General features: G+C 35.1%; 2 protein-coding genes and 2 long non-coding RNA genes across 10 annotated transcripts; 2 read left to right on the top strand and 2 right to left on the bottom strand.

Annotated features, from left to right (window-relative positions):
• On the top strand, nt 1-25,340 carry LOC127868234 (uncharacterized). The gene is made up of 3 exons (XR_008043998.1): nt 1-78; nt 21,380-21,533; nt 25,099-25,340. It is a non-coding gene; the product is annotated as an uncharacterized LOC127868234 (long non-coding RNA).
• On the top strand, nt 9,630-14,321 carry LOC127868214 (putative nuclease HARBI1). Of its 3 annotated transcripts, none has more exons than XM_052409861.1 (6): nt 9,630-9,895; nt 10,941-11,080; nt 11,296-11,490; nt 11,848-11,920; nt 13,251-13,432; nt 14,084-14,321. In XM_052409861.1, exons 1-6 carry the CDS (start codon nt 9,677-9,679, stop codon nt 14,298-14,300), a joined length of 1,026 nt encoding a protein of 341 aa, XP_052265821.1. In that variant the 5' UTR covers nt 9,630-9,676; the 3' UTR covers nt 14,301-14,321. The 3 variants fall into 3 exon arrangements, with proteins under 3 accessions (XP_052265821.1, XP_052265823.1, XP_052265822.1); XM_052409862.1 differs by lacking the exon at nt 9,630-9,895 and adding an exon at nt 10,024-10,244 and having other exon boundaries at nt 14,084-14,319; XM_052409863.1 differs by lacking the exons at nt 9,630-9,895; nt 10,941-11,080 and adding an exon at nt 10,023-10,244 and having other exon boundaries at nt 14,084-14,320.
• Nucleotides 15,235-18,918, bottom strand: LOC127868215 (uncharacterized). Of its 2 annotated transcripts, XM_052409865.1 has the most exons (8): nt 18,742-18,918; nt 18,483-18,549; nt 17,908-18,003; nt 17,530-17,593; nt 16,771-16,815; nt 16,358-16,408; nt 16,107-16,163; nt 15,235-15,602 (listed from the first exon to the last, which is right to left on the bottom strand). In XM_052409865.1, exons 1-8 carry the CDS (start codon nt 18,744-18,746, stop codon nt 15,418-15,420), a joined length of 570 nt encoding a protein of 189 aa, XP_052265825.1. In that variant the 5' UTR covers nt 18,747-18,918; the 3' UTR covers nt 15,235-15,417. The 2 variants fall into 2 exon arrangements, with proteins under 2 accessions (XP_052265825.1, XP_052265824.1); XM_052409864.1 differs by lacking the exon at nt 18,742-18,918 and having other exon boundaries at nt 18,483-18,620.
• Nucleotides 21,407-27,069, bottom strand: LOC127868230 (uncharacterized). 4 transcript variants are annotated; one of them, XR_008043990.1, is made up of 7 exons: nt 26,979-27,069; nt 25,616-25,764; nt 25,080-25,233; nt 24,527-24,777; nt 23,857-23,958; nt 22,078-22,987; nt 21,407-21,538 (listed from the first exon to the last, which is right to left on the bottom strand). It is a non-coding gene; the product is annotated as an uncharacterized LOC127868230 (long non-coding RNA). The 4 variants fall into 4 exon arrangements; XR_008043992.1 differs by having other exon boundaries at nt 22,078-22,161; XR_008043991.1 differs by having other exon boundaries at nt 24,638-24,777.

Raw genomic sequence — 27,069 nt, 5'->3', positions numbered from 1 at the left:
AGTAAACATCGCGGGAATATTACATTTTGTTTATTTCCGAGGAACGAACACAAAACTCCATTCTGCGTGGAATGATCGGTAAGGCCTTTAAATAATTAATTCATATGGTTTGTTTACGATATATTTACTTATAGGCCATTACCTTTTACCACAGCACGACACTATGATAATTCGTGCCACTACCAGTTCGTGCCTCTGATATTTGTGTAGGGAGGCATTGGACGTTTCGTCCCACTGATAATATATAGACTGATAGGTGTGAAAAATACCGTATGGATGTGAATCACAACGAGACGTATATTTAGTATTTACTGTTAATTACATAAAATGACGTCGGAAATTTACCTTTTGCTTTAGAAAGCTTATGCTTTATCGTTGAAGTTCTTCTTGAATGCTCTGAGCTTTTATGAGTACATACGTACAGCTCATAGTTCTTTTTGTTCAAAGGCAAAAACAATGTAAAAAAATATGTATCACGAATGTCTATAAAATCGAGTTCAATCAACCTAATACATTGTTACAAACACAATATATGTTGCAATCGACATCAATTTGCGTGTATTTTGTTGAGAAATGTTCAAAACATAAACTTGATAACGAATCGTTTATGGCGAAAGATGTGAATTATCGATTAGAGCAAAAGAAAAGCTTACATTGCACAAATTGTTTTCACCGTAGAATCTCATGATCTGGTCTTATGGTAGCAGTTGAAATTGTATTGTGTATAACAGTGTAGTTTGAATTAGGACACATTCTTATGACTGTATTCTCGCTGCAATCGGATAAGTTCCATTAGTAAGTTGAATAATATCGGGCGTATGTTTGCATTGTAAACAAGTTGTTATTAAAATACTTTTACTATTTTACTAAGTAAATGAGGTTTGAAATGCTATGAAAGACTTGCTGCATCAATTAAAATATTTATTGAACATATTCCATATTTGTTTTCGGTAATAAGGCTAGATTATTTAAAGGGGCCTTTTCAAAGATTTTGGCATGTTTTGAAGTTTGTCATTAAATGCTTTATATTGATAAATGTAAACATTAAATTTTAAAAGATCCAGTAAAAAATCCAAAATAAAATTTAAAAAAGGAAAAAAAAGTAGCCCGCAGCAGGGCTCGAACCAGTGACCCCCGGAATCCTGCAGTAAAAACGATTAGCCAACTGAGCTATCTTGCCAAGCATACATAAGATGCGTATTTTATACGTTATATAAGCAATCTTCGTAGTTTCACAAATTTCAACGACAACAACAGAACTCTCCAAATTATTCAATCGTTTCGCGTTGCAACGCTTTATAATTTTTAGGTTTTTAAATCGTCAAAAGATGCATATAATGGCTATATTAGACCATGGCAAATGTTCAGTAATACTGTTTCCTCTCAAATATCTGAAACAACTTTTTTCAATTTTGTCAATTTACCAAACCGTAAATAGATCCCTTTAATATGCATGTACACATAGAAAAATATTGCAGACATACACACACGCAAAGTATAAAGTAATTGAAAAAAGAAACACCATAAAATAAACTTAACAAATAAAACAAGAAAGAATAAAGAATGAATATGCATTGTTATAATGAAATATAAACACATACAGCTAATAGATTTACAGAAAGCGAAATCCTAAGCAAGATCGAGGGACACCACACATAATCAATTGGTCCCTGTCGGCTCAGGTACTACTTATAAAGTACCCCCATGTACCCTTAGGTAAACTACCATGTTCCCGGGTACGAATTATACGCTTAAAGGCACCATACACTATTTTCCATACACCAGGTTCCGTGTAGTAAACTTTAAAGTACCCGGGGTACCATATACACGCATACAGCTGATAAATTTACATATATTTCCCTGTGTGTGAGCGTGCTTATTGAAAGCGAAAGACTAAGCACGATCGCGGGACACCTCACATAATTAATGCTCAACTGTTAATATTCGGCTCAGGTACTACTTCAAAGTACCCTGTGTACTATTAGTATTAGGTATACTACAATGTTACCCAGGTACGGATAATACGCTTAAAGGCACTCGGCGAGATTCCAAGGCACTTTTAGTACAGTTTCCATACACCGGATACTTTGTAGTAGCCTAAGCACGATCGAGGGACACCACACATAATTTACGCTCAATTGGTCATTGTCGGCTCAGGTACTACTTAAAAGTACCCCGGGTACTCAGAAGTATTCTACAATGAACCCTGGATACGGAAAATACGCACCCGGTCATACTCCGGAAGACTTTTTAGAACTGGTATAATATACTAATATATTTTCTGTACCCCGCATACTTTGCAGTATATTTTTTAATTACCCCGGGTACTTTGAAGTAGTATCTGAGCCGACAATAACCAATCAAGCATACTTTACTATTGCTTATATAATTATCATTCTATATTTCGAGTCCGCATTAAAGACGTACATTAAGTTGACAGGTGGTAATGTATTTGTTCATTTGTTTACCATATGAGTGTTTTGGTATATACATGTATTGAAATACCTGAATTGTGTATGATAAATCTAGTAGGAGATGATTGTGGTTTTCTACAAAATTGACCGGTACATTATTAAATAAAACATGTGGTTGGGGAACAGCATGGTGTGATAAAAACAACATAGCCATGGTTTTATGTAGATTAAAATCTACAAGCCATAGTTTTGCCCAGTTACTTATAACTTGTAGGTCATGGTTCAGAACAATTTCAATGTTATATATATGTTTGAGGTAGTACATTAGAGGGAAGTGTCATCGGCAAAAAGGCGGGCAGTACATTGAAGGTGCTTGACTATGTCGTTTACGTAAACAAGAAAAAATAATGGGCCTAGAGCATATCCCTGTGGAACACCGGCATTAAGCTCTAACGTTTGAGAAATTGATGCACCAACCACGACTTTTTGAATGCAACTCCCTAGATAACTTTTTATCCAATTAAGTAAATTACCATCAAATCCATTTTGTTTAAGTGTGAAGAGTAGTCCTGTGTGCCAGACGCGGTCGAACGCTTTAGAAATATCACAGAAAACCATGCATGTGAGTTTCTTTTCATCAATACCTTTCGTTATTCGATCAAAAATGTCGATTAATTGAGCGACCGTGGAGTGACCTTTTAAGAAGCCCGACTGGTTGGAGTATATAAGTTTGTTAGCAAGAAGGTGGTTGTATAAATGTTTATAAACTATCCTCTCCATAAGCTTGCCTACGCAACGTAACAATGAGATAGGACGGTAGTTGGAAGGATTATTCGGTTTCCCCTTTTTAAATAGAGGCATTACAATCGCTTCTTTCCAATGGGCGGGATATGTACTTTCGTTTAGTGATTTGTTAAAGAGGATACAAAAAGGCTAAGCAATAGAATTACACGTTTTCTTAATGACAATATGACTTATAAGGTCACAACCGACGGCTTTATTGGTTATTAAGCATTTAATAACATCTATAATTTCCGATTCTGATATGGGCAGGTTATATAATTTTGCGTTAGAGATATCTGAGAATTGTGGAAGAACACCGGCTGAGTCATTCAACGACGCAATGGAGGCAAAGTATCTGTTAAAACAGTTTGACTTGTCAGTATCTGACAAATGTACGATAAGATTGCCGTCAGAGTCCGTTGACTGTAAAGGTGGTATCGAATTCGGGTGAGAATTTGTTTTTATTAGTTGCTTTAGTGTTTTCCAATATTTTTTGGATTTGAAGTATTTGGTTCATCACGAGATGTTTCTAGGTTAGAATAAAACTATTCTTCCGAATGTTTTATCATGTTAATAACCTTATTTCAAAGTTGTTTATTATTTATATAAATATTTATTCCAGTTAGAAGAAGTAGGATTGTCTATGGATATGTGTTTTTGTCTATCTCGTTTACGAGCCATTGTTCTAATAGAAGAATCAAACCATGGTTTGTCATGAGGGCGCACTGTGACAAGTTTATTTGGAATGCAAAGTTTTATAAGTTCGATACGTTTGTTCGTAAACATAACAGTTGCTTCATTTACATTAGAATCATGGATAAATTCCCATTTGTACATGTAATAAGATTGTTTAGTCGATCGAAAACGGCATATTTATACAACCAAATGTTTCGTTGAATCGGTTTGCTGTTTATTAAAGGAATTGTAACATGAATGGTAGAAGCATGATGGTCACTAACAGTTTGAGGGATAACTATTTTATTTATTTTTTAATTCAATATCATACATACGATGTAAACATGTATATGATCATACATCATAGTGATTGTACAAAGCAATAAAGTTCAGACATGTTATACAAGATATGCTAATATATTTTTTTTTAGAGAGAAAAGAAAAGAACAACAGAGGAATAGTTATGAAAAAAGATGAGTTGTATAAAGTCGAAAGAAAGCATACTGGACCTATGTGTTTTATTGTATATTCACAATGATCTTGTCAGACTGAAAAAAAAATAAACAAAACTATTTTAGAAAGATAAACTGACATTATAGTGAAATGTATATAAGTGGACAAAACATTATGAGAATTTAATCCGATTCCATTTTTGTTCAAAGATTTGTAATGTGTCATTACTGAGGGCTATTTTTTTCTCCATCTGGATTTTTAGTTTAGGGATAACTATTACTTCACTGTTCAAGCATGAAATGGTATCCGAGACTAGTATCGGATCAATTAGTGTAGCAGTATTTGCGGTGACCCTTGTCGCTTGAGAGATAACGTTGTGCATGTTATACAGGGATACTGATTGAGAGAGGCAAGCATTGTGTTTAAATTGGTCTTCATTTATGTCCCCAAGCATGATGACGTTCTTGTTTAAATCAAGCGCTTTATCAATCATGATTTAAAACTCATTCCTTGTTACTTAATCACAATAACCTCCCCTCCAATAATCAAGGTGGAAAGGCAAACAATGACAGAAAGAAATATTTTAATGCGAAACCGGTCGGAGCGATTCGTAGCTATAAGACGAATCTCGACATTAAATGGTACATTTCACATGCATTGACAAAATTAAATACCATGACATAAACAGCGAACACAAGTACAAATATTGTCGTCGATTTGATTTGTTTCCTTTCGTCAGTTGTGAGTGTTCGTGTTTTGGTTTTATTTTTCCATCTGTTTTTTTTTCAAAGGCAAAGAAACATCGACAAAACTAGAATATATCCGGTAACTGTGTCTAAAACGGATACGTTAGCATTTACGTCGCCAATGTTTGTGGTTTCGGTTTTGTTATCCTCGCTAAATTAATTTATCCAACACTTACCTAGTTGTCTCAATGTACTGACCAGTTATTTCTACGATGACGGTGTACGGAGTCGGATTCTTGTTATACTTGTCTGTTGCCACAACCGAGAGTTGGAACGAGTTGTTAGGGTACGAATGAAGATCCGCGTTCGTTACTATGGTTACATCTAGAATTGCGCAATAGATTATGCTTGTACACAAGCTATAATTAATTATTTGAAGATTTATGCGGCAAATACCATCTGTTTTTAAGATATGAAAATGAAGATAGTTGTACGCAATATAATAAATATTAGTACAATACATTTTCAAATTTTACCGAACCACAAAAAAGTAAAGAAAGCAATTTAAGCAAATTCAGTAGGCGGAGACTATAGAGTACCGCCGTTGTAATTGAAAATTCGTGTATACTTCAATAAATTACCTTTTTATGGACACTTTACATCGTAGATTTTGAATTTGGGGAAAAAATAAATAAATTGCGTCGCTGTGTTGAACGCATTTTTTCAAATTCAAAAAATACAGAATTTATGTGCTAACGAAATAGTCATTTTTATGACGAAATTGTGTGCTGACGAAAATAAATTGGTCAACCCACGGAATCATTAAAAAAAAAAATTCAAATACTTTTACAGTGAATGGCTTTTTGTGATACATTATTCAGTGCATTTATGTTAACTCGTATTCCCCAAAAGCTATTTTTTGAATCGAACCACTTATTATGGTTATTAAATCTAAAGCACACTCTTAGATCAACTATGGGGCGTTTCCATAACAGGGCGGAAACCTTTATACACTTCGTTACCGCGTAAATGATTCACTCCGCGTAAAATGCTTACTGAACAACCTACTCGGAGACATGATGAATGGGCACGTGGCATTCGGGGTACAGGACAGCATACTGTAGATGACGTTATCGTTTTCCACGTCACTTCCGGTAGCGGTAAACACGGTGTCGGTAGCGCTGAAGTCTTTTGCGACGAGGCTAAGTTTTGTAATAGGCAACCCTATGACGACAGGTAAAATCGTTTGAAGACTCAATAAAACAGTTTGAAGATTCTTAAAGCAACTCAATGGCATCGTGATCCAAAATAAGGTTGATTCTATAAAACTAGTCCTCCGAACAGGCTAATCAAGGACGACACTTTCCGCTGTTATTGTGTTTTTCGTTTAAAGAACTTCAAATCCGGTGCCAGCGCAAAGTGTCGTCCCTTATAAAGCTGTGCGGACTGCACAGGCTTTTCCGGGAAAGCACTAAACGCACATGCATTGAGGCACGTTCTCCTAGAGCGAGGATAATTAAATACAATGTCTGTAAAACTATGTAAAACAGGAAATCTCATGGTAAAAATAAAAAAGCTCATTGGGTAAATCTTATGTGTTTGATATGGAAAATTTCAGAAAGAATTTGTTTTAAGAAATTCTAACATCTTTTGCTTGCACAAATATAAAATGTTAGTCATATACGCAGATGGGATAATCACGTGACAAACATGATGGCGACGTTCATGCCTTGACATGTAGTTTACGATGTCGTATACTACGGAATCCTTTGAACAGTACAAATATTGTGCGTCGCCGCGACTGCCGCGCAAACTATCGTGTATTGCTTCGTGTGTCTAGTGTCGCCCTTTGAACACGACACACGAAGCGAATCACGATATTTTTCGCGACAGTCGCGGCGACGCACGATATTTTGTCGCGACAGTCTCGGCAACGCACCATATTTTTCGCGCCAGTCGCGGCAACGTACGATATTTTTCGCGACAGTCGCGGCGACGCACGATATATTTAACACGATATATTGCCTTTTGGACTACCTACACAAACGCGATATATCGTGTTAAATATATCGTGCGTCACCGAGACTGTCGCGCAAAATATCGTGTATCACTTTGTGTGTCTAGTGTCGCCTTTGCTGAAAGAAGGGCGAGATTATACTAGTAGATGGCATTATCCGGATTCCGTAGTATACCATTTATTACGTTTGTTAATTGTTTAAATGTCCCTCACTTTCCAGCCATATCGGCAATAAATGGATAAGCGTGAATAACGTATTAATATTCGCGCTATACATCGACTTTACGCTGTGAAATGTCTAAGCGGGTCACAAAATTACAGCTCCTGCCCTCTTGCTGATATGGTAGGAAATCGAGCGGCATTTAAACAATTAATACAAGTATTAAAGCGTATAAAACGGTGAAAAATACCTGTCTCGGCATGGACGTCACCATCTTTTTTTGTCACGTGATTACCATATCGTATAAGGCACACACAGCTGTTTAAACGATTTTAATTAAAACAAACCGTAAGACGTTATATCGGGAGACTAAAGGAATTATATTAAATCAATAAATTTCATAAACACGTTTTAATTTTAACAAACACGTTTTTTTTTTGGATATCTTAAACATAAATCATGTTTCGGCCATAGCTGTCATCAGTAGTATGATTCGAAGCATAAACACAAGAAGTGACGTCAACGTAATACAGTAAAGTAACGTCGTTTGGCAAACAAAAAGACATAATGCGCAATACAAAGATGGATCAAAGTTTATACAATACTATATAAGTAATACTAAAATTTATTTTTAAAGTATCTAAATAACGCTGAAGAATTCTCGCAAGGCGTCCTTAATTAAGCATATGTTGTTCGGCTTACTGCTAAGGTTGTCGCTCGTCGGTGCTTTGTTATCGTTAATATGGACGGTGAAAATCTTTCCCGCCCCTTTGACCCCCGCGGCGTCGCTGTATTCAATGTGCAGGTTGTAAAAGGGGTTCGTGTCGTAGCTAAGCGACCGCCCCGCAACCGCCTCGCTGACGTAGTAGATCACCCATACTGAAAGAAATCGTGCAGTCGTAAAGACGTCATAAATATGGGACATTCTCAAGAAAACATGTTTATTTATTTTAATTTACTGGCATGTCTTCAAAAGAATGTATGTTTTGTATTATCTGCAAACGCATGTTTGTTTTTGTACATGCAAGTTACTGATGCTTACATCAAATAAACTGTCCTATTCTGTTCTATAAATATACTTCAATTTTGTCTTTTGGCGATTTTAATATTATACATACTGAAAATAGTGGATATGGCGTCATAAAGAAGTTGTTTAAATAAGTAGAACTTGAATGACGTCACTAGATGCAAGAATATGATAATTTCTGAAAGGTAATACTTATAACGTAAACTGACGACATAAAATACTGTTTATACTGAAATTATGTTCATCAATGTTTCTAAAGATAGAAGAAAAATGTAAGCCTATCCTGTATGTATAGATGGACGTGGCGTAATGGATATTGTGTCCGCCTAGCGACTGAGAGGTCATGGGTTCGAATACCACTGCGGAAGCTTTCTTTTGATCCCCAGTCTCAGAGACACCAAGTTACGCAGAAAACAAACTCAATAGCGTTTAATTAAGCCTGAGGTGTTTTGTGCAGTAGAGCCAAAATAAATAGGTATATACTGTTTTAAAACTCTTGTGGCGGGCTCGTATTTGACGTTAAACTCGTTATACGTCAGTGACGTTAAAACGCAGTCAGCCGCGTCCTCCGCTAACGTCAACGTCGTGAGTAGCTTTTCCGCAGTCTGCCACTCGTCCAGAGTAGACGCCGTCGGCAAACTCGTTATCTTTGGACCCTGAAATGATACAGTATACATTGGGTTTCGTTTGGAACTTGACAAAACCCATTTATGCCTAGAGTCTTTAAAAAGGCATTGGCAAACAGCGTAGACCCAGATGAGACGCCACTTGATGCGGCGTCTCATCTGGGTCTGCGCTGTTTGCTTAAAGGAATTTCTGTAAGAAATATTCTAAATATAGAAATAAATATACTCGACATCCCTATTTTTGGAAATAAATTGATCCAATTTAGAAGGATGGGAGAGTCCACTAGGCATAAATGGGTAAATGTATTTGCTTGAAGTGTCGTTTCGTGCACAGGCACTGTCTAATCTTGAACGACACTTAATGCGCATGCATTAAAACCAATTTTATCAGAAAGACGCTCTCGTGAGGATGTACAAATCAACGTCAATCGCGACGTAAATATCAACGTTTCTTACGACGTAAATATCAACGCTACTCACGAAGTAAATATCAAGATTTACTCAACACGTAAATATCAACGTTACTCAATACGTTAATATCAACGTTACTCACGACGTTTTGGACTTTGACGACGTAAGCATCCGTGGTTTGAAGAAGGTCGTCAGTGCACGTGACGTCAAGATTATACGTTGCCTTTGTCTCAAAGTCCAGGAGCCCGTCTTATCAACGATCGTACGCCAAAGATAATCGTAAGAAACGGCTAAGATCGTCGTACGATTTTCTTAAGATTTTACAGTGTCTTATGAAAATTCCCATCTTACCTAAATCTTACAATTTTGCCTAAAAAGTTACGACTACCTCTTGGCACTCGCAAATATTGCGATATTCGTAAATATGGCGGAATTTGTTGCGTTGTTTGATGTAAACGAGCAAAACAGACGCAGACAAAGGGTTTTCCGTGAACGTGTGAATATTTTGGATGAATTAAGAGACGAAGAAATCATCGCACGATACAGACTGAGCAGAGAAGCGATTACGTACCTGAATGAAACATTGAGGGTAGATTTAGAACCGAAGACAAAAAGATCAAACTCACTCTCATCTCTTACTCAGGTACAGACTAAATTATTTTACGGGTGCATGTAAAGAAATGTTCACTGCATTGTAACCAATTGAACTGTTGGGAATTGTCTTTGATAAACATGCGTTTTGTAGATATGGATCAATTTGTGTTTGTAAACAAAATAAAGTTTAGCTAAAGAAACTTCAGCGTACAGTTTACATAGTATTGACAGGCCTGTATAAAGTGGCGCCAGTCAAAAATCATAAAAAGCGACATTTAAAGTTATGGTAGCCAGAACTAAATAAAGTTATGTTAAGTATCATCAAACGATCCGGCAAAAATGTTCATTATCTAGCGCCAAGTAACAAAAATGCTCTTTATGTGTTGCATCTCATACAGGTACTGTTGTGTGTTATGCATATATATTATGTCTATAAACGGCATAAAGACATGAACTATTTAACTGTGTTATTCGGACGGTGTCAAACTCGGATTCTAGCGATACTATTTGAATATTTCTTGGCAAAGGTGAACGCATCATCATATATTCCAACCATTTCATACTTTTCATTTGATTTTACTGCGGTATCAATGTATTCTTATAATACGATATTGAAATCGTAAGCAATGCTCGATTGGTCATTGTGGCCTCGTGTAGCCCAGGTACACTTAAGTGTACTAACATATACCCCGGGTACGGTTAATATACTAAAACGTACCTGGAAGTTCTAATGCTAAATTGGTAGCTGTCGTCTATTTTTTTAATTTAATTATATTCACATTTTGTGTTAAATGGCCTTTATATTATCAGAACTCGTACTCAAACAATCATGTTTATACATTTTTTAAATATAGATGTTTGTTTAACATAAACAGTATCATTTTACAGTAATCATTTGAGTGTTTGAGGACATCCGATTAAGGGCGGGAATACAACTTGGATACAGTGAGTCTAATACCAACCGTATACGTTTAAGTATATTGACCATACCCGGGGTACATGTAAACATACTATAAGAGTACACGGGGTACATGTAAGTAGTACCCGAGCCAACAATGACCAATCATGCCTAAGTGACTTGTTTCTTTTTTTAGGTTCTAATCGGGCTTCGGTTCTTGAGCAAGGGTGATTTTTTTTCTGAGGTTGCAGATATTCATGGTGTCAGTAAGCCTACAGCAGCTCGATGCTTCCATGTTTTCATTGATAGCCTGAATCGTCGTCTACATAATATCAGGTGATTAGGCGTCAAAAAAGTATTTTGTTTGCCAATATCGCCAATAATGAAAATGACTGTCCCGTAATTCATGTAAGCTAATCATACAACTTAAAAATATTAAAGTTTAAGAAAGAGTTATATATTCACTTTAATATAAGTACACTTATATATACATTAATGTATATAAATATATATAAAGAAACACACTATGTTGATCAGCTGAATCATTTCAGATTCCCGACTGAAAATGGCGCTATGGCACTCTCAAAACAAGACTTCTACAGGCGGTGTAGGATTCCAAACGTTCTCGGTGCTGTTGATGGGACTTTGGTTCCAATTCTAGGCCCTTCCGAAAATGAAGAGGCATATATTTGTAGAAAGGGGTTTCACGCCATCAATGTGCAAGCTGTTTGTGATTCTCGAATGAAGTATGATTTCTTTTCTTCACTATAATCATATACTTATATTTTACTATTTTTTAAGCAATTGAGACATATTTTTTGTTATGAACTTTAAATAATTATCGTTTTGATGATTGTGCTGTTGAGAAAATCAAATGCATGGTTAACCTTTGATGATCATTGTTTGTCCTTCTTGCACCGTGTTGTCACCATGTGAACACTGAAAATTAATCTTTCCTTGCAACTTTTAAAAACTAATTGCAAAAGATTTAAGCAATTTGTACATTTTTATGTTTTAATTCTATATAATGTTCGTTATTTTGTTATAGGCTATAAGTCACATTTGTACATGGATTGAAAATATGTTAGTATTATTGATTACAGTTTCATAGATGTAGTTGCAAAGTGGCCAGGTTCGCAGCATGATGCTTCCATTTTCAACACCTGTGGTCTAAAGGTATAAACTCTAAAAACACAAATTCAATTGTTCATTTTGTCACTGTATGTTAATTCATTTGTTATCTCCACGCTTTTAGGAGAAAAAGTGGGGATTATGTGGTGATATCCGTCTGTCTGTCTGTCCCTACGTCAGTCCTGGCCGCTATCTCCTCCTACACTATTAGAACAAGAACCTTGAAACTTGCACACATGGTACCTATGAGCATATGTGCGGCGGTGACAGTGATGTTATTATGATCTTACCCCTGGGTCAAAAGTTATGGGGGTTGGGATGGGACCGCGTCAGAGATTTTCCTGCATCCGAGTTTCAAAAAAGGCTCATAACTACTGTGTCCCTTCAGATATTTATTCTGAAGATCATTTCATTTAACATTGTAGGCAAAATTTAAAATAAATTACATTAACAAAGGAACAATAATAAACACTAATGCATATTAATACTAACTGTCAGTTGATGTATTTACAACAGGTTACATTTATAGTGTATATTGATGAACAGACCATGGTGAATTTAAATGCCCCTTCCACATTCTTCGAATTGCAGGGCATAAAAAAAGTAAGTTTTATTTCAGACTTCAGTTTATAAGAATATATGCTTTAACCATAAAATAAATTGTACTGAAATAATTGTTTTTTCATCTTGCACTCTTTGTACCATACTTATGGTTCTTCAAAATCCTATCTACATGTATTCAGCAACACAATGGTTGCATTTGATATATACAAAATTATAAATTTTCTTTGCTGTCCATGGATTTATTATACCCCCACAAACGAAGTTAAGGGGGGTGTATAGGAGTAAACTTGTCTGCCGGTCGGTAGGTCCGTATTAAGTGTCCTCTCTCTAATTAAAGTAGTTTTCATCCGATCTTCACTAAACTTGGTCAGAAGTTGTATATAGATGATCTTAAGGCCAATTTCGAACATGGGCCATGCCTGGTCAAAAACTAGGTCACATGGTCACTTATTGCGTTTTAAACATTGAGCATGGTGTCCGCTCTCTAATTCAAGTCGTTTTCATCAGAGCTTCACCAAACTTGATCAGAAGTTGTATCTTGATGATGTGTAGGTTCGAACATGGGCATTGCCAGGTCAAAAACTAGGTCACAGGGTCACTTAGTGCGTTTTAAACATTAAACACCAGTGTCCGTTGTTTTTTGTGAAGAAAACATGCGAAATATTTTGTGTCATTGCAGAATGTGGGGGTATTCGTCATGTTTGTGACAAAGCTCTAGTTATTTTTTGTTGCAATTCACACTTTGAAATGCATACATACACACAATAAATTAAGCCAATTAACCTACCAAAATGATTTTTTATGCATTTAGGAACACCTGGAAAGAACACATGCAGGAATTTTGCTTGGGGATAGCGGATATGGCCTGAGAAGATATCTTCTAACACCTAAACAAAATCCCATGACAGAGTCTGAAAGGCGTTACAATAATTACCATGCCAGGGGAAGAGTGGTTATTGAAAGAGCGTTTGGTGTGCTGAAATCTAGATTTCGGTAGGTGCATGCATTTATATTATAATTTACAATTAAAGAAAACCTGCACAGCTTATGTGAATGATCATTATCTTTATTATTAATATATTTAAATAACGTTAGCAAAATTTAACATCATTATCTATGAAAATAACATAAGTTACGCAATTCATTCATACAGAAACAATTAAAGGGACTGTCAACCACGAACGACGAAAAAAGAAAAGTTAAAAAATACCGTATTTGTTTACAAATATTAGTTTATATTGATAAAAATATCACGAATGGTATATTACATTACTTGAAAAAGTTGTTATTGTCAGTATATTCTGTAATAAAATTTTGCAATGTGAAATCAAAAGTACATCGCGAAAATAGTTTACATAACGATATGCACACTATAAATAACGCAAGTAGATTGATCATTATATATATATATATATATATATATATATATATATATATATATATATATATATATATATATATATATATATATATATATATATATATATAATATACAATTCATGATGATCAATCTACTGGCGTTACTTATAGTTAACTGGTAGTTACCTGGTAGTCATTTGTGGTTGACAGTCCCTTTAAGTTTTTACAATGTTTCATAATTAACTAAGAAATTCATTTTTATGTAAGCATAACTTGTTTCAACAGATGCCTACACAAATCTGGTGGTGTACTTCCATTCAACCCTACAAAAAGTGCTCATGTTGTTGTGGCCTGTATGAAGCTGCATAATCTGTGCATAACGTTCAACGTGAAGGAACCACAAGATGCAGTCCATGTGAATGAGCTGGCAAATGAGGATGTCTTAAATGAGCATGATAACAATGCGCATTCATTTAGACAGGCAATCATTAACATGTTTTGAATGACTGGTTATAAGCACGTTGTAAATTTGTATAGCTGTAGTTAAACAATTCAATTCAAATTGATATAAACTGTTTTGTTTACATAAAAGTTTACTGTATTTATGCCCCCCTTCGAAGAAGAGGGGGTATATTGTTTTACACATGTCGGTCGGTCCGTCCACCAGATGGTTTCCGGATGATAACTCAAGAACGCTTAGGTCTAGGATCATGGAACTTCATAGGTACATTACTCATGCCTGGCAGATGACCCCTATTGATTTTTAGGTCACTAGGTCAAATCGTTAAGGTTACAGTGACTCGAAATAGCAAAATGGTTTCTGGATGATAACTATAGAATGCTAACGCCTAGGATCATGAAACTTCATAGGAACATAGAATATGATTGGGCAGATGACCCCTATTGAGTGTCAGGTCACTAGGTCAAAGGTCAAGGTCACAGTGACTCGAAACAGTAAAATGGTTTCCGGATGATAACTCATTAATGCTTACGGCTAGGATCATGAAACTTCATAGGTACATTGATCATGACTGGCAGATGACCCCTATTGATTTTCAGGTCACTAGTTCAAGTTCACAGCGACTTGAAAGAGTATAATGCTTTTCTGATCATAACTCAACAATAATTAGGCCTATGATCAAGAATATTCATAGGTGAATTGATCATGACTGGCAGATGACCCCTATTGATTTTCAGGTCACTAGGTTAAACAAATTATTCAAACAATGGCTGCCACTACAACTGACAGCCCATATGGGGGGCATGCATGATTTACAAACAGCCATTGTTATAGTTACACATTTTTCAAATGACCTTTCAAAATATGACATTTAGTTATTAACTTATAATGTGATAAAAAAAGAGTTGCCCTTTTTTTATTTAAAAGTATTATGCCAGCAAATATATAACTTTAAACCATAATTATGTATGTTTTTCTACTAACAACAACTCATTATTAATGAAAATTATTTTGTATCAAACCTGTGCACATTGTGCCACAAGGCCTAGAGCTTAACTATTTGGCATATAACATTGTGTATATGCACTTGGGCACTTGCAACAGCTAAGAGGCATCTGTTGTAACAATCTTTTAGGCAGCTTTAATTTATAATAAAATATCAGTTAAAAAAACTTGACATAACATTGTTGCTGATCATGGCATCAGTCAGCTTGTTAACAGATGCTGTTAGCTGTTGCAAGTGCGCAGTCTGTTCACGATGTGCACAGATCAGTTCTTTGAGTAGGAAAACTTTTTCTTCTTCAAGTTTGACGATCATGTCCCGTTGACTGCTTGCTGATACATCTGTAAAGTCAACAATTCCATTACAAGATAGTCAATGATGGCCCTATGAAGGTCACCTGAAAATTGTTTTATTTCTACAGACAGAAACTTTTTTGTAATCAACAGCAGAATCATTAAAACATGTTAAATGCTACTGGAAACTGTCATGCCTATAAAATGATAAAGGCACACAACAAGAGTATGCTAATAATACACATAAACACTGTACAAAACCCATATATTTCTATTAAATAAATTGAATTGACGAAGTCATCTACATGACTCCGTGTAGGAATCATTGAAGTACATGTAAGATAACAAACATGTTCAATTTAATGATAAAAAACAAGTCTGACAGAATGTTGGACGGACAATCAAGTCGAAACGAAATATATCCATTTTTTTAGGCTGAATTATAAAATCCATTTTGATTTGTTGCATAAAATGTGGTTATCAATTCCTAAAAAACATCTTTTATCTAGAACTGTATTTCAAATGTAAAATATTACATTAATTACTATTTACCTTCCATTTTCTGTCTTTTCTTTATTTTTTCAGACACTGATGCTTTTCTTTCTGTTTCTACAAATTAATTAAATGTTTTTATTAAAAACATGTACATAAACATAACTGATTTGTTCGAATTGTCAAGTTAGAAGGCAAACAGTTGTTAATCATTAACATGTTAAAGTACTACATGATTAATTTTGCAATTATATATACCATACATTCTCTTGCAATTCTATTACATGCTAATACTTGAAAACAAAATTTACCTGGCTCATTGGATACTTCTCTTGCTGGGCATGATGCCCCTTGGACTGGTTCTGGAAATAAAATTGAAATTGCAAATTGTTTAATGCACAGGCAAGTTAATCAAGTTTATGGTTTAAAATTTGCATTATATATATTTTTTATTTTCATAAATATTTTTGGCTCTCATTAGGGGAAATGTAAGTGGAAAAAAATATAAAACAAGAATTTTTGACTATAAGGTAGAGATCATCAATATTAATATCATAAGTATGAATCAATTTTTTTTTACATATGTTCATTAATGACAACTGAATAAACAATGTACTTTCAGTGTTGCATACATATACCCGTTATAAAACTTCAAAAAGTGTTATTGATATTCTGTACCATTATTATTATTTTTCATTGTATCTTGTTTAAATAAGAAACATACCACTAATACTGTAAGATATTGATGGAACATCTCCTTCTTGAGCATCTACAACAAACAGTTCAATTAAAATGCATATGAACAATTGTATGAAAATACCATTACATAATAGAAATATTAAACCATAAATTAATCAATAATATGCATATTCTAAGTGGAGAAAGGGCCATAATTCTTACAAAATACTTGATACAATTGTCTGCTCTTGTTTATAGGTTTGGGTCAGGTTAATAAAGAAGTATGCAAAATATAAAAGCCATATGTCAAGGGACATAAGAAATATTTGAGGTGGTATAACGCAAACTTTAACATGGATTTATCAATAATATGCATATTCTAAGTGAAAAAGGGCCATTTGTCTTACAAAATACTTGATACAATTGTCTGCTCTTGTTTATTGGTTGAGGTCATGTTGGTAAAGAAGTATGCAAAATATTAAAGCCATATATCATGTGACATAGGAAATATTTTAGTTGGTACGCAAACTTAAACATTCAAACGCTCACGGGAACGCCGAACCCGGGGTGAGTAGGATAGCTCCACTATATATATTTCATATATAATAGTCTAGCTAAAAATGAAACATTTATCGCCAGTTTGAGACACAATATGATATACAATTCTTGAACTAATACAATAATCCAAAACATAATTTACAATTGCAATTAAATTTGTGTACAATAGACCCTATATCATAGGCAAAGTACTCAAGATTCATATATTATTAAGAAATTTGCTAAGTATAGTAAATAGCATATTTACCAGCAAATATATCAATAGCATTCACTATTCCATCTATTGAACACTTCGGGATAACTGTTACAACCTAAAATTATAATTATAAATCAATAACTTAATTTCTAATTTTCTTTTGATATAGAGTGTTAGATTCAACGGATACATTAAAGTAATGTATAAAAATATGACAAAAATTCAATTTAAAGAAATGTTAACTTAAGTATTTAAGTAATGGTAACACAATGTCAATGGAATGATTCAAAAAGGTTTTAAATAGAAATTCTTATTAAATAATCACTTCAGCTAACATAATAAATGTTATCATTTCGATAGAAAAAACTATATAATGTTTAATGTCATCATTCCTGAAATAATTAAGAAAGAAAGAACATGCATAAATACCTTCTCTTCCAGGTTTGTCAGACCACCTGGATAGGGCCCACCGCCTGTTCTGCCCAGCTCTTTTTTCATAGATTGTGCCTTCTTCTTTGCACTAGACTGAAATAACAAAATAATTATCAGAGTGATGTTCTAACTGAAAAAAAAAATGACCCCATGTTATATCACATTCATTATATATTGAACCAATATGAATTATTATGGGTCATTTATATACCATAAACTATTGTTTTATTAAATAAAGAATCTTTTGAATTAAAGCCTAAGGGTTAATCAATGACATTGCCAATAATAATTCTATACTATGTATTGCAAAAGTAACATCTCAGAAATTCTTTTTTTAAACATTCTAGGTTTTTAAGATTACATAACATTGTTTTTGCATGTTGTAACTCTAGGATTATGACAATTTTTAGCAAATTCACCAAAAAACTTATATCTTGTATTGTGTTTGTCCATTTGTTCTTGCCAGTAAAAAATGACTAAAAAATGTGTGTTTGTGTATATATATTATATATATATAAATATGTAACATATTTTATTGAAATTAAGCATGAAGTAAAAACTAAGATGTATACCTTTGTGTCAATCCATTTCTTTTTCACTTCATCAGCAGTGCGCTGACACATTGATATGCTGTTAATCCTATCAAAAGAGCAAACAAAGAAAATAAAAACACAGGAATTACACATTTGATACTTTTTCATAAAATTTAAGTGACACAATTCATCAAACATAATAAAAATTTTGGTATCTGACAAAAAGTTAAATGAAAAATATCATACAAGATGATATATGATGCATCATAAACTATCTTTTCAAATTAGTAAAACCTACCACATAATTCACTGATAATTAATCCACTATTTTCACACAATGACCTAGAATTTATTCTAGGTCTTTGATTCACAGATACAAATCATTGAAGCGCCTTTGTCATTCGTTCATCATGTACAACTACAGTAAATTATCGAGCCTGATGTAGCATTTTATCGCATAGTGAGGAGGAAACTAATCACAAGATATATCTAATATTAAATGTTTACCATTTGATTAGAATTATCATTCCTTATAATTCTAAAAAAAATAATAATAGCCATATGTGGGCTTGACACTAAATTCTACAGTTTGGTCTGCAGAGGGAACCCTGCCTATTAAAATTGGAGCAAAATCCTGGGAAAAACTGGTGTCCCTCACCAAAATTTGGGGGTCTCGGTTTCCCCGGACACTGTTTGTGTCGATGCCTGCAAGTAACTTTAGGCTAGCAAGTAACCTGTAAATGTAATATTGACTATGGTCCCTTTTTAAATGGTAACTAGAAATGGCGCGGCAGAGGCCGACGCGTATCCCCACGCCGAATGTTTGACCTAGGTGTGCCCCAGGGTTGGTAATGGGGCCATGCATAGCTGAGATTGACCGTATTGTCATAAGAGAAGTTCATCATCAATTAGAAGTGAATTGGTGTAGAAATGAAGAAGTTATAGTAAAAGGCAATTTTGGGTGGGTGTGACATATGTGGGCAGGGCGCCCCAGGGTTGGTAATGGGGCCATGCATAGTTGAGATTGACCGTATTGTCATAAGAGAGGTTCAGTATCAATTTGAAGTGAATCGGTGTAGAAATGAAGAAATTATAGTAAAAGGCAATTTTGGGTGGGTGTGGTCTATGTGGGCGGGGCGCCCCAGGGTTGGTAATGGGGCCATGCATAGTTGAGATTGACTGTATTGTCATAAGAGAAGTTCAATATCAATTTGAAGTGAATCGGTGTAGAAATAAAGAAATTATAGTAAAGGCAATTTTGGGTGGGTGTGGTCTATGTGGGCGGGGCCCCAGGGTTGGTTATGGGGCCATGCATAGTTGAGATTGACCCTAATGTCATAAGAGAAGTTCAGTATCAATTTGAAGTGAATCCGTGTAGAAATGAAAAAATTATAGTAAATGGAATTTTTTGGTGGGTGTGGCCTATATGGGGGGGGGGGCCCCAGGGTTGGGATTGGGGCCATGCATAGTTGAGATTGACCCTAATGTCATAACAAAAGTTCAGTATCAATTTGAAGTGAATCCGTGTAGAAATGAAAAAATTATAGTAAATGGAAATTTTTGGTGGGTGTGGCCTATGTGGGCGGGGCGCCCCAGGGTTGGGAATGGGGCCATGCATGGTTGAGATTGACCGTATTGTCATAGGTGAGGTCCAGTATCAATTTGAAGTGAATCGGTGTAGAAATAAAGAAGTAAATGTAAAATAACCTAAAAAAATGAGTGATAATTTCTGACGCGGCCCCACCCCAACCCCTATAACTTTTGACCCAGGGGTCAGATCAAAATTCCAAATAGTGCAGGGTCGCACATATGCTCATAGCTACCATGTGTGTAAATTTCAAGGTTCTAGTGCTTTTAGTGTAGGAGGAGATAGTGGCCAGGACGGACGGACAGACGGACGGACAGACGGACGGACGGACGGCGGAGATCACCACAATATCCCCACCTTTTTTTCAAAAAGCGTGGGGATAATGAGACTATAAACGATGAAACCACTATCAATTGCAAAACACGTTTTGTTTTTAAATTGGTTGCCTGAAAGACGTCTGTGCGTGAGCTTATATACGTCTTATTCTGCGAAAACTGGACTTAATGCACGTGCTAAAGCGTCATCTCAGATCAGCCTATGCAGTTCCCACAGGCTTATCAGGGACGACACTGTCCACCTGAACTGGATTTTTAATAAAGAGGCTTCCTTTAAACAAAACAAATAAATACCATAAAAGCGCAATTCATGGAATAATGAATTTTGGAAACGCATGAGGAAAACGCGTTGTTTATTTTCAGATGTGTTTGTGTTAAATTCGTTAATCGATCGACCCAAGAAATCAAAGAAAATTAATACCCTACAAAAAATAATGATTCTACGCTAATACGAGAGATCATGAACTAACCAGTGACGGCGAATGGTCCTCCGTCAGCGCTCGTCATTGAGCAGGTGGCATCAGACTTATCGAAAGTAACAAAATCCAACGTCTTTAACGTCAACGTTCCGCTGACGTCCTCGTCGACGTCACTGGAACCCCAAGGATTAGTAATCAACGGTGCCTACGGAAAAATTGTAAAACGTCATCCCAGATACGCATGTGCAGTCCGCACAGGCTAATCTGTGACGAAACTTTCTTCATAAGGTGGATTTTCGTTCAGAGATGACCCGTTTTCCCAGAGCGAGATACATATAAAAGATATGAGTTGGTTCTGGTCGATAATTTTTATTTGAATAATTATTATTTACGAATAGTGCAACCGCTTTCAATTCATAGAAACATTTATAAAATAGCATTTATTGACAAAAGTAACTTCCTTGCAATATAGCCACATCTCAGTTAAAATATTCACCAATGAGAATGCAATTAACATCTCACCTTACTTAGAACTTAAACCTAGCATATGACAAACTTTAAAAGGCTTCAACATGCACACTTCTGTTTCTCTAGAGCGATGAAAAAGAGGCCCTTGACGTATCGTACTGATGATGTTCACAATCAGCGTCTCTCTGACGGTGGACACGGAGTCGCCGCACGTGTTCTCGGCGTTCACGGCTCCGGAACTTTTGAAATCGAATCCGCCCGGATTATGGGCGTACACCAGGTACTCTGCATGGAGATGCAAACACTGCTAAATTGGTCGTTGTCGGCTCATGTCTTACTTAAAAGTACCCCGGGTACTCTTGAGTACTCTCGTAAGTTATAAAATATGCACAAACTACCGGCACACAAAATAAACATACACACACACAAACTTATGCATCGTTTCTATCCCTTATGATTAAAGTGATAAGATCAACACACGCTATCATTAAAGTGACATTTATATTGTTTTACCGGAACTATTTTTTTTACAAATAGCGTGTGTGTTATTTTACAAATATAATAATTTGTAAATTGCATAAAGTAAAAAGAAAATTCGTTGCATTCTGTGATAATTGATTTTTATTCACTCATGATCATAGAAAACAATATTTTTATTGATCACTCGTGAATTAAAATCGATATTTCCCAAATCCAACAAATACCCTATATATATATATATATATATATATATATATATATATATATATATATATATATATATATATATATATATATATATATATATATATATAATCAATGACGTAAATGGTGACGTCACGTACGAGTATTTTGCGGTGTCACAGTACTTTGCTCCAAGGGTAGAATGCCCGCGGCAAACGCAGTATCGCTCAAGTAACATGGTGGAACTTGAAATAAACATAAAGAAGATCTTAGACGTAATTTTTTATATTAAAACGACATAGTTTTACCCTTTGAGTACAAAAAAAGAAGAAATCCACCTTCGTAGCGTTACGTTTTGTTGACAAAGTGTGATTTTCTATTGACGCAATTATCTTTTTACACATAAACAACATTTTGATACAACTTAATTTGACGAAAACAATCCGAAGAAAGTGTAATTAAAAAAATAAAAATATCACACTTTTGCTAGAAACATAGAACGCATTGGGTTTAGTAACAATACATTGAGCAATTGATCGACGGAATAGTCTTCCGAAACTTGTGAGCGATCGAGCGCAATACAAGTACAGTGGTATTTAATTTGCGATATTAGAGGTGAGCGTAAGGTGCAAAATAACAAAAGTCATCGTGTAAGTATTTGCTGATCATCTACCAAGCGCATACAGCTTATTAGATGGTGTCATTTTGCATTAATAACAGTTTAAAGAACAATAAACAGTATGTGTCGTAAAATATGTAGGGTTTACCAAAATGAAACGAATAGAAATAAAAACTCTGCTTTAAAAATTAATGCGGGGCAAAATGGACCATGCGGGCGACTAATAATTATATGTAAAAATACGATACTCATTTTGATCAAATGTGTGTAGTGTTAAAGGGGCCTTTTCACAGATTTTGGCATGTTTTGAAGTTTGTAATCAAATACTTTATATTGATAAATGTAAACATGAAATTTTAAAAGCTCCAGTAAAAAATCAAAAATAAAAATTAAAAAAGGATTGAACAAAAAAGTAGCACGCAGCAGGGCTCGAACCAGTGACCCCCGAATTCCTGAAGTAAAAACGTATTAGCAAACTTACCTATCCTGCCAAGCATACATTACATGCGTATTTTATACGTTATATAAGCAATATTCGTAGTTTCACAAATTTAAACGACAACAACAAATTATTCAATCGTTTCGCGCTTTATAATTTTTAGGTTTTTAAATCGTCAAAAGATGCATATAATGGCTATATTAGACCATGGCAAATGTTCAGTAATACTGTTTCCTCACAAATAATATAAATAAACCGAAAATGTGCGAATCTGAAACAATTTTTTTTAATTTTGTTAATTTACCAAACTGCGAAAAGTTCCCTTTAAGATTGAATTAAGATACGTATATTCAAAGAGGAATAGAAACACTCAATCTCCACGCAGAGTTGTGGTTCCTTGCTCTAACATGCCATCTCTGACATAACAAGAAAATCCTACCACATTTGGTAGGAATTTTTTTTAATATTATACTATGCAAAATTATATTATTTTCATTTATATTTTGAAAATAGTGTTTAAGTTTAGGTTAATAAAAAAAAATTGCCTAAATTAAAAAAAGTAAATATAACAACGGTAAAACTATTGTACCACGTGGCTAGGCTTTCATCACGTGGTCGGTTATGAAGGCAAGGGTTTGAACAAGCTATGATGGTTCCAGTCAAATCTCTGCGTGGAGGTTGAGAAACCCTAAACCACAAGCTGTGGCGTCGTGTAAACAATGACTTCATCATACATATATTAATAGTTTTATCCAAGCAATTATTAAAATTCTTAAATAAACCCGAGTTTATAGCATATTGCATATTTCGACAATTAATAGATCTATATTTCCACATCAGGCAAATGGTTTGTGAAATTAAAAATCACAATGTTACACATACCGCCTAGGTCCGATACTGTGAGAGAATATAGCAATGTTTTAGACGTCACTGACTCCGCTATTGACGTAAAGTAACCGCAGGAAGGTTAACAAACACCGGAGGCTGAAAGAGAAACAGACACTAATTATTTGAGTCTTGTTCTGAGAAAACTGGGCTTAAATCATGTGCGTAAAGTGTCGTCCAAGATTAGCCTGTGCAGTCCGCAAAGGCTACTTTCTGCAGTTTCTACTCAAAAATCCAGTTAAGGCGGAAAGTGTCGTCCCTGATTAGCCTGTGCGGACTGCACAGGCCAATCTATGACGACACTTTACGCACATGCATTAACTTGATTAAGCCCGATTTTCTCAGAACAAGACAAATTTAATGAAATGAGCTGGTTCGATTAGAAAACGGGGTTTAAAGGGACCTTTTTACGTTTTGGAAAATTGACAAGATTAAAATAAATTGTTTCAGATTCGAATATTGTTGTGTAATTATGATATTTGAGAGGAGACAGTAAAGCTGAACATTTAACATGACGGTTGAATATGGCAGATGAATATGGTTGGATACAGATTGACCGACATGCATATAGCGCGACGTTTTCTTTACTCGATAATTCCTGTCGTACTTTTTTAATTTATAAATACACTATTAGGCTTTGTTTTATTTTAAGTTACAGTGAAATTACCTTTGACCAATGGTGGAAAATGGGAGGGGCGTAATTTCCTCTTTGTTAGTATACCAAGTATAATCCATGACAGACATACAGTTGGGCTGTTCTTCGTCTTGGATTACTTACGTTGTTTTCCAGATCCACTGCGTAATAATATCTCGCGCTAAAGACTTTGCCGTCGTCGCAAATAATCCCGATGTTATGAACGGGCGTGACGTCATAGTTCAAGGACGCTCGCGGGCGTCCCTTGTACCAAATCTGAAACGCTAAAAGAAGGGAAAAAACAAGCGATTGTTCATATAAATTGTATCACGTGTTCATGCCTGCTTTAACGAAATAAGACCGACACTGAATGTTGAAAAAAGCAAACACCCGCAGGGTAGTGACACCATCTTGTTTAATTTCTTTTGCAGTGTTCAAACGAAGATTGCTGGAAAAAACAAACAAATAAAAAACATTCATCGATTGTTTGCGAATCTTTATATCTTTATATTAATTAACTTTTATTTATTTATTTATTTATTTATTTATTTATTTACTATATATTTATATTTTTATAACGTTTGACCTTTGACGTTGATTTTCAGATTTGACAGATGACATCAAGCAGATATGACGTCATCAGAATCTTTAAGGCTGAATGAGTTTAGCTCCAGAGCGGAAATGGAAGTGTCTTCTAGGAACTGATATGACGTCATAGGAAACGACGTTAGAACTGGGTCCTACGAGGAAATGGATTTTAAAATAAATTTCATTTACAATTGCAAAATGGTTTATAACCGTGTATTGCTTTCCCCGAGATTAAATAAAGAGACCTCTGGAAGCAAAAGATGAAGCGTTACCACTTTGTTAGGCTTGCTGAAGAAAATATGAGAAGAAAAACGCTTTTGCGCATTCTCGAGAAAAAAAGCGTTACAAAATCTGTCATTATTTTTCCAATTACGCGTGATGAATAGCCATAAATGAAACAATTTCTCCTTTAGACATATAGTAAAATTCTTCTTAGAATCTATAACAATTATTTTGAAAACCGTCATTTGACCAAACTTTGAATGAAAAAGTCATTTTAAGGTCAACCACGATTCCGGTATCCTACAGACGTACCTCATCAACGATATTGACGTTGAAAGTCCCGGTGATGACGTTGACGGGGTTGCCGTCAGTACACCGTATCGTTAACGTCAACGGCACGGCCTGGTCGTTGAAGTCGATGGCAGCTTCAGTCACGGTGCTAGAGATCCTGACTTCAAATTCTAGGAATTAAACAGCACAAAAAATCATTTGCTTGTGCGCATAACGAGAGTATTTCATCGAAAAAAGAGACATTAAAAAAATAACAAATAATCACACTTGTCACACATACTTTCAATAGCTTATGAAAAACGAAGATTTTCAAAGATCGAAGCGTTTAATTGTTTCAATTACAGTATCATATTAAAAACAAATAATACTGGTATTATGTTCAATTCATGCACAGAGTGTTAGCAACCTTAAAGTGATATAACTATTCTGACTTCCATTAAAGAGGAAATCGTCGTTCCGGATTAGCCCTTTTAAACTAGACAGGCTAATCAGGGGCGATTATTGCATCTAAAAAATAGGACAATACTTTAAGCACATGCCTAGTTGTTTCGTCAGACAAAAATTCACTTATTCTCCCTATCGAAACCTTTTTGGCGCTTCTATTTGGTAACGTACTCACGTCCCAAAAAAGCACAATGAAGTGACCGCTTAACAACACTACTAGACTTTATCAACTTTCAACAGCGATACTTTCGTAAATAGTAAATGGCTCCCAATAAGCAAGAGTTTTGTAAATTTATAATAGCTTAGTATCAGGAATATACTTGAGCATACTTAAGCCAATGATCTGACTCAACTTAGAGTGTTTTTCTTAATTAATGTTTTATTTATTCATTCATTTTATTTTATTTATTTATTTAGTTATTTATTTATTAATTATTGGTGTTCATAAAAGCTTTTTTGAGTTGCTAGTACGACTCAATCCTGAGTTTGCATAGAAATATGTGCGTATTCTTATCAAAGGGGGAAATCGCGTGATAGTCAAGATGGCGAAGTCCATAGCGGCAAAAAATAAGTGTCTCGACAAGAACGTCGCCACTTTTAATATCAAGTGATTACCCCCTCTGTTATAGCTGGGATTATGAACGTCGCCACTTTTACTATCAAGTGATTACCCCCTCTGTTATAGCTGGGATTATGAACGTCGCCACTTTTACTATCAAGTGATTACCCCCTCTGTTATAGCTGGGATTATGAACGTCGTAACTTTTACTATCAAGTGATTATCTGTTTATCTGGGATTTGAGATTGTTCGTGAGCAGACCGACATTCTTCATACTCCGCTACGAGGAAACTTTATTCTTATCATTTTAGCTGTGCAAAAAAAAGAGAAAAAAGCTCACATGCAAAACACGGAGCACTAATGTTTCTAATGATTATTCACCTGGTTGAGAAACATTCACCGGTGACGTCACATTTCTGATCTCATACACGGCGGTGGATGGTGACGTCACAGAACACGCCGTATCCGGGTC

Source organism: Dreissena polymorpha, chromosome 2 (assembly GCF_020536995.1).
Source record: "Dreissena polymorpha isolate Duluth1 chromosome 2, UMN_Dpol_1.0, whole genome shotgun sequence".
Taxonomy (NCBI): domain Eukaryota; kingdom Metazoa; phylum Mollusca; class Bivalvia; order Myida; family Dreissenidae; genus Dreissena; species Dreissena polymorpha.
The sequence above is the reverse complement of the archived record's forward strand: the minus strand, read 5'-3'. Positions and strand labels throughout refer to the sequence as shown.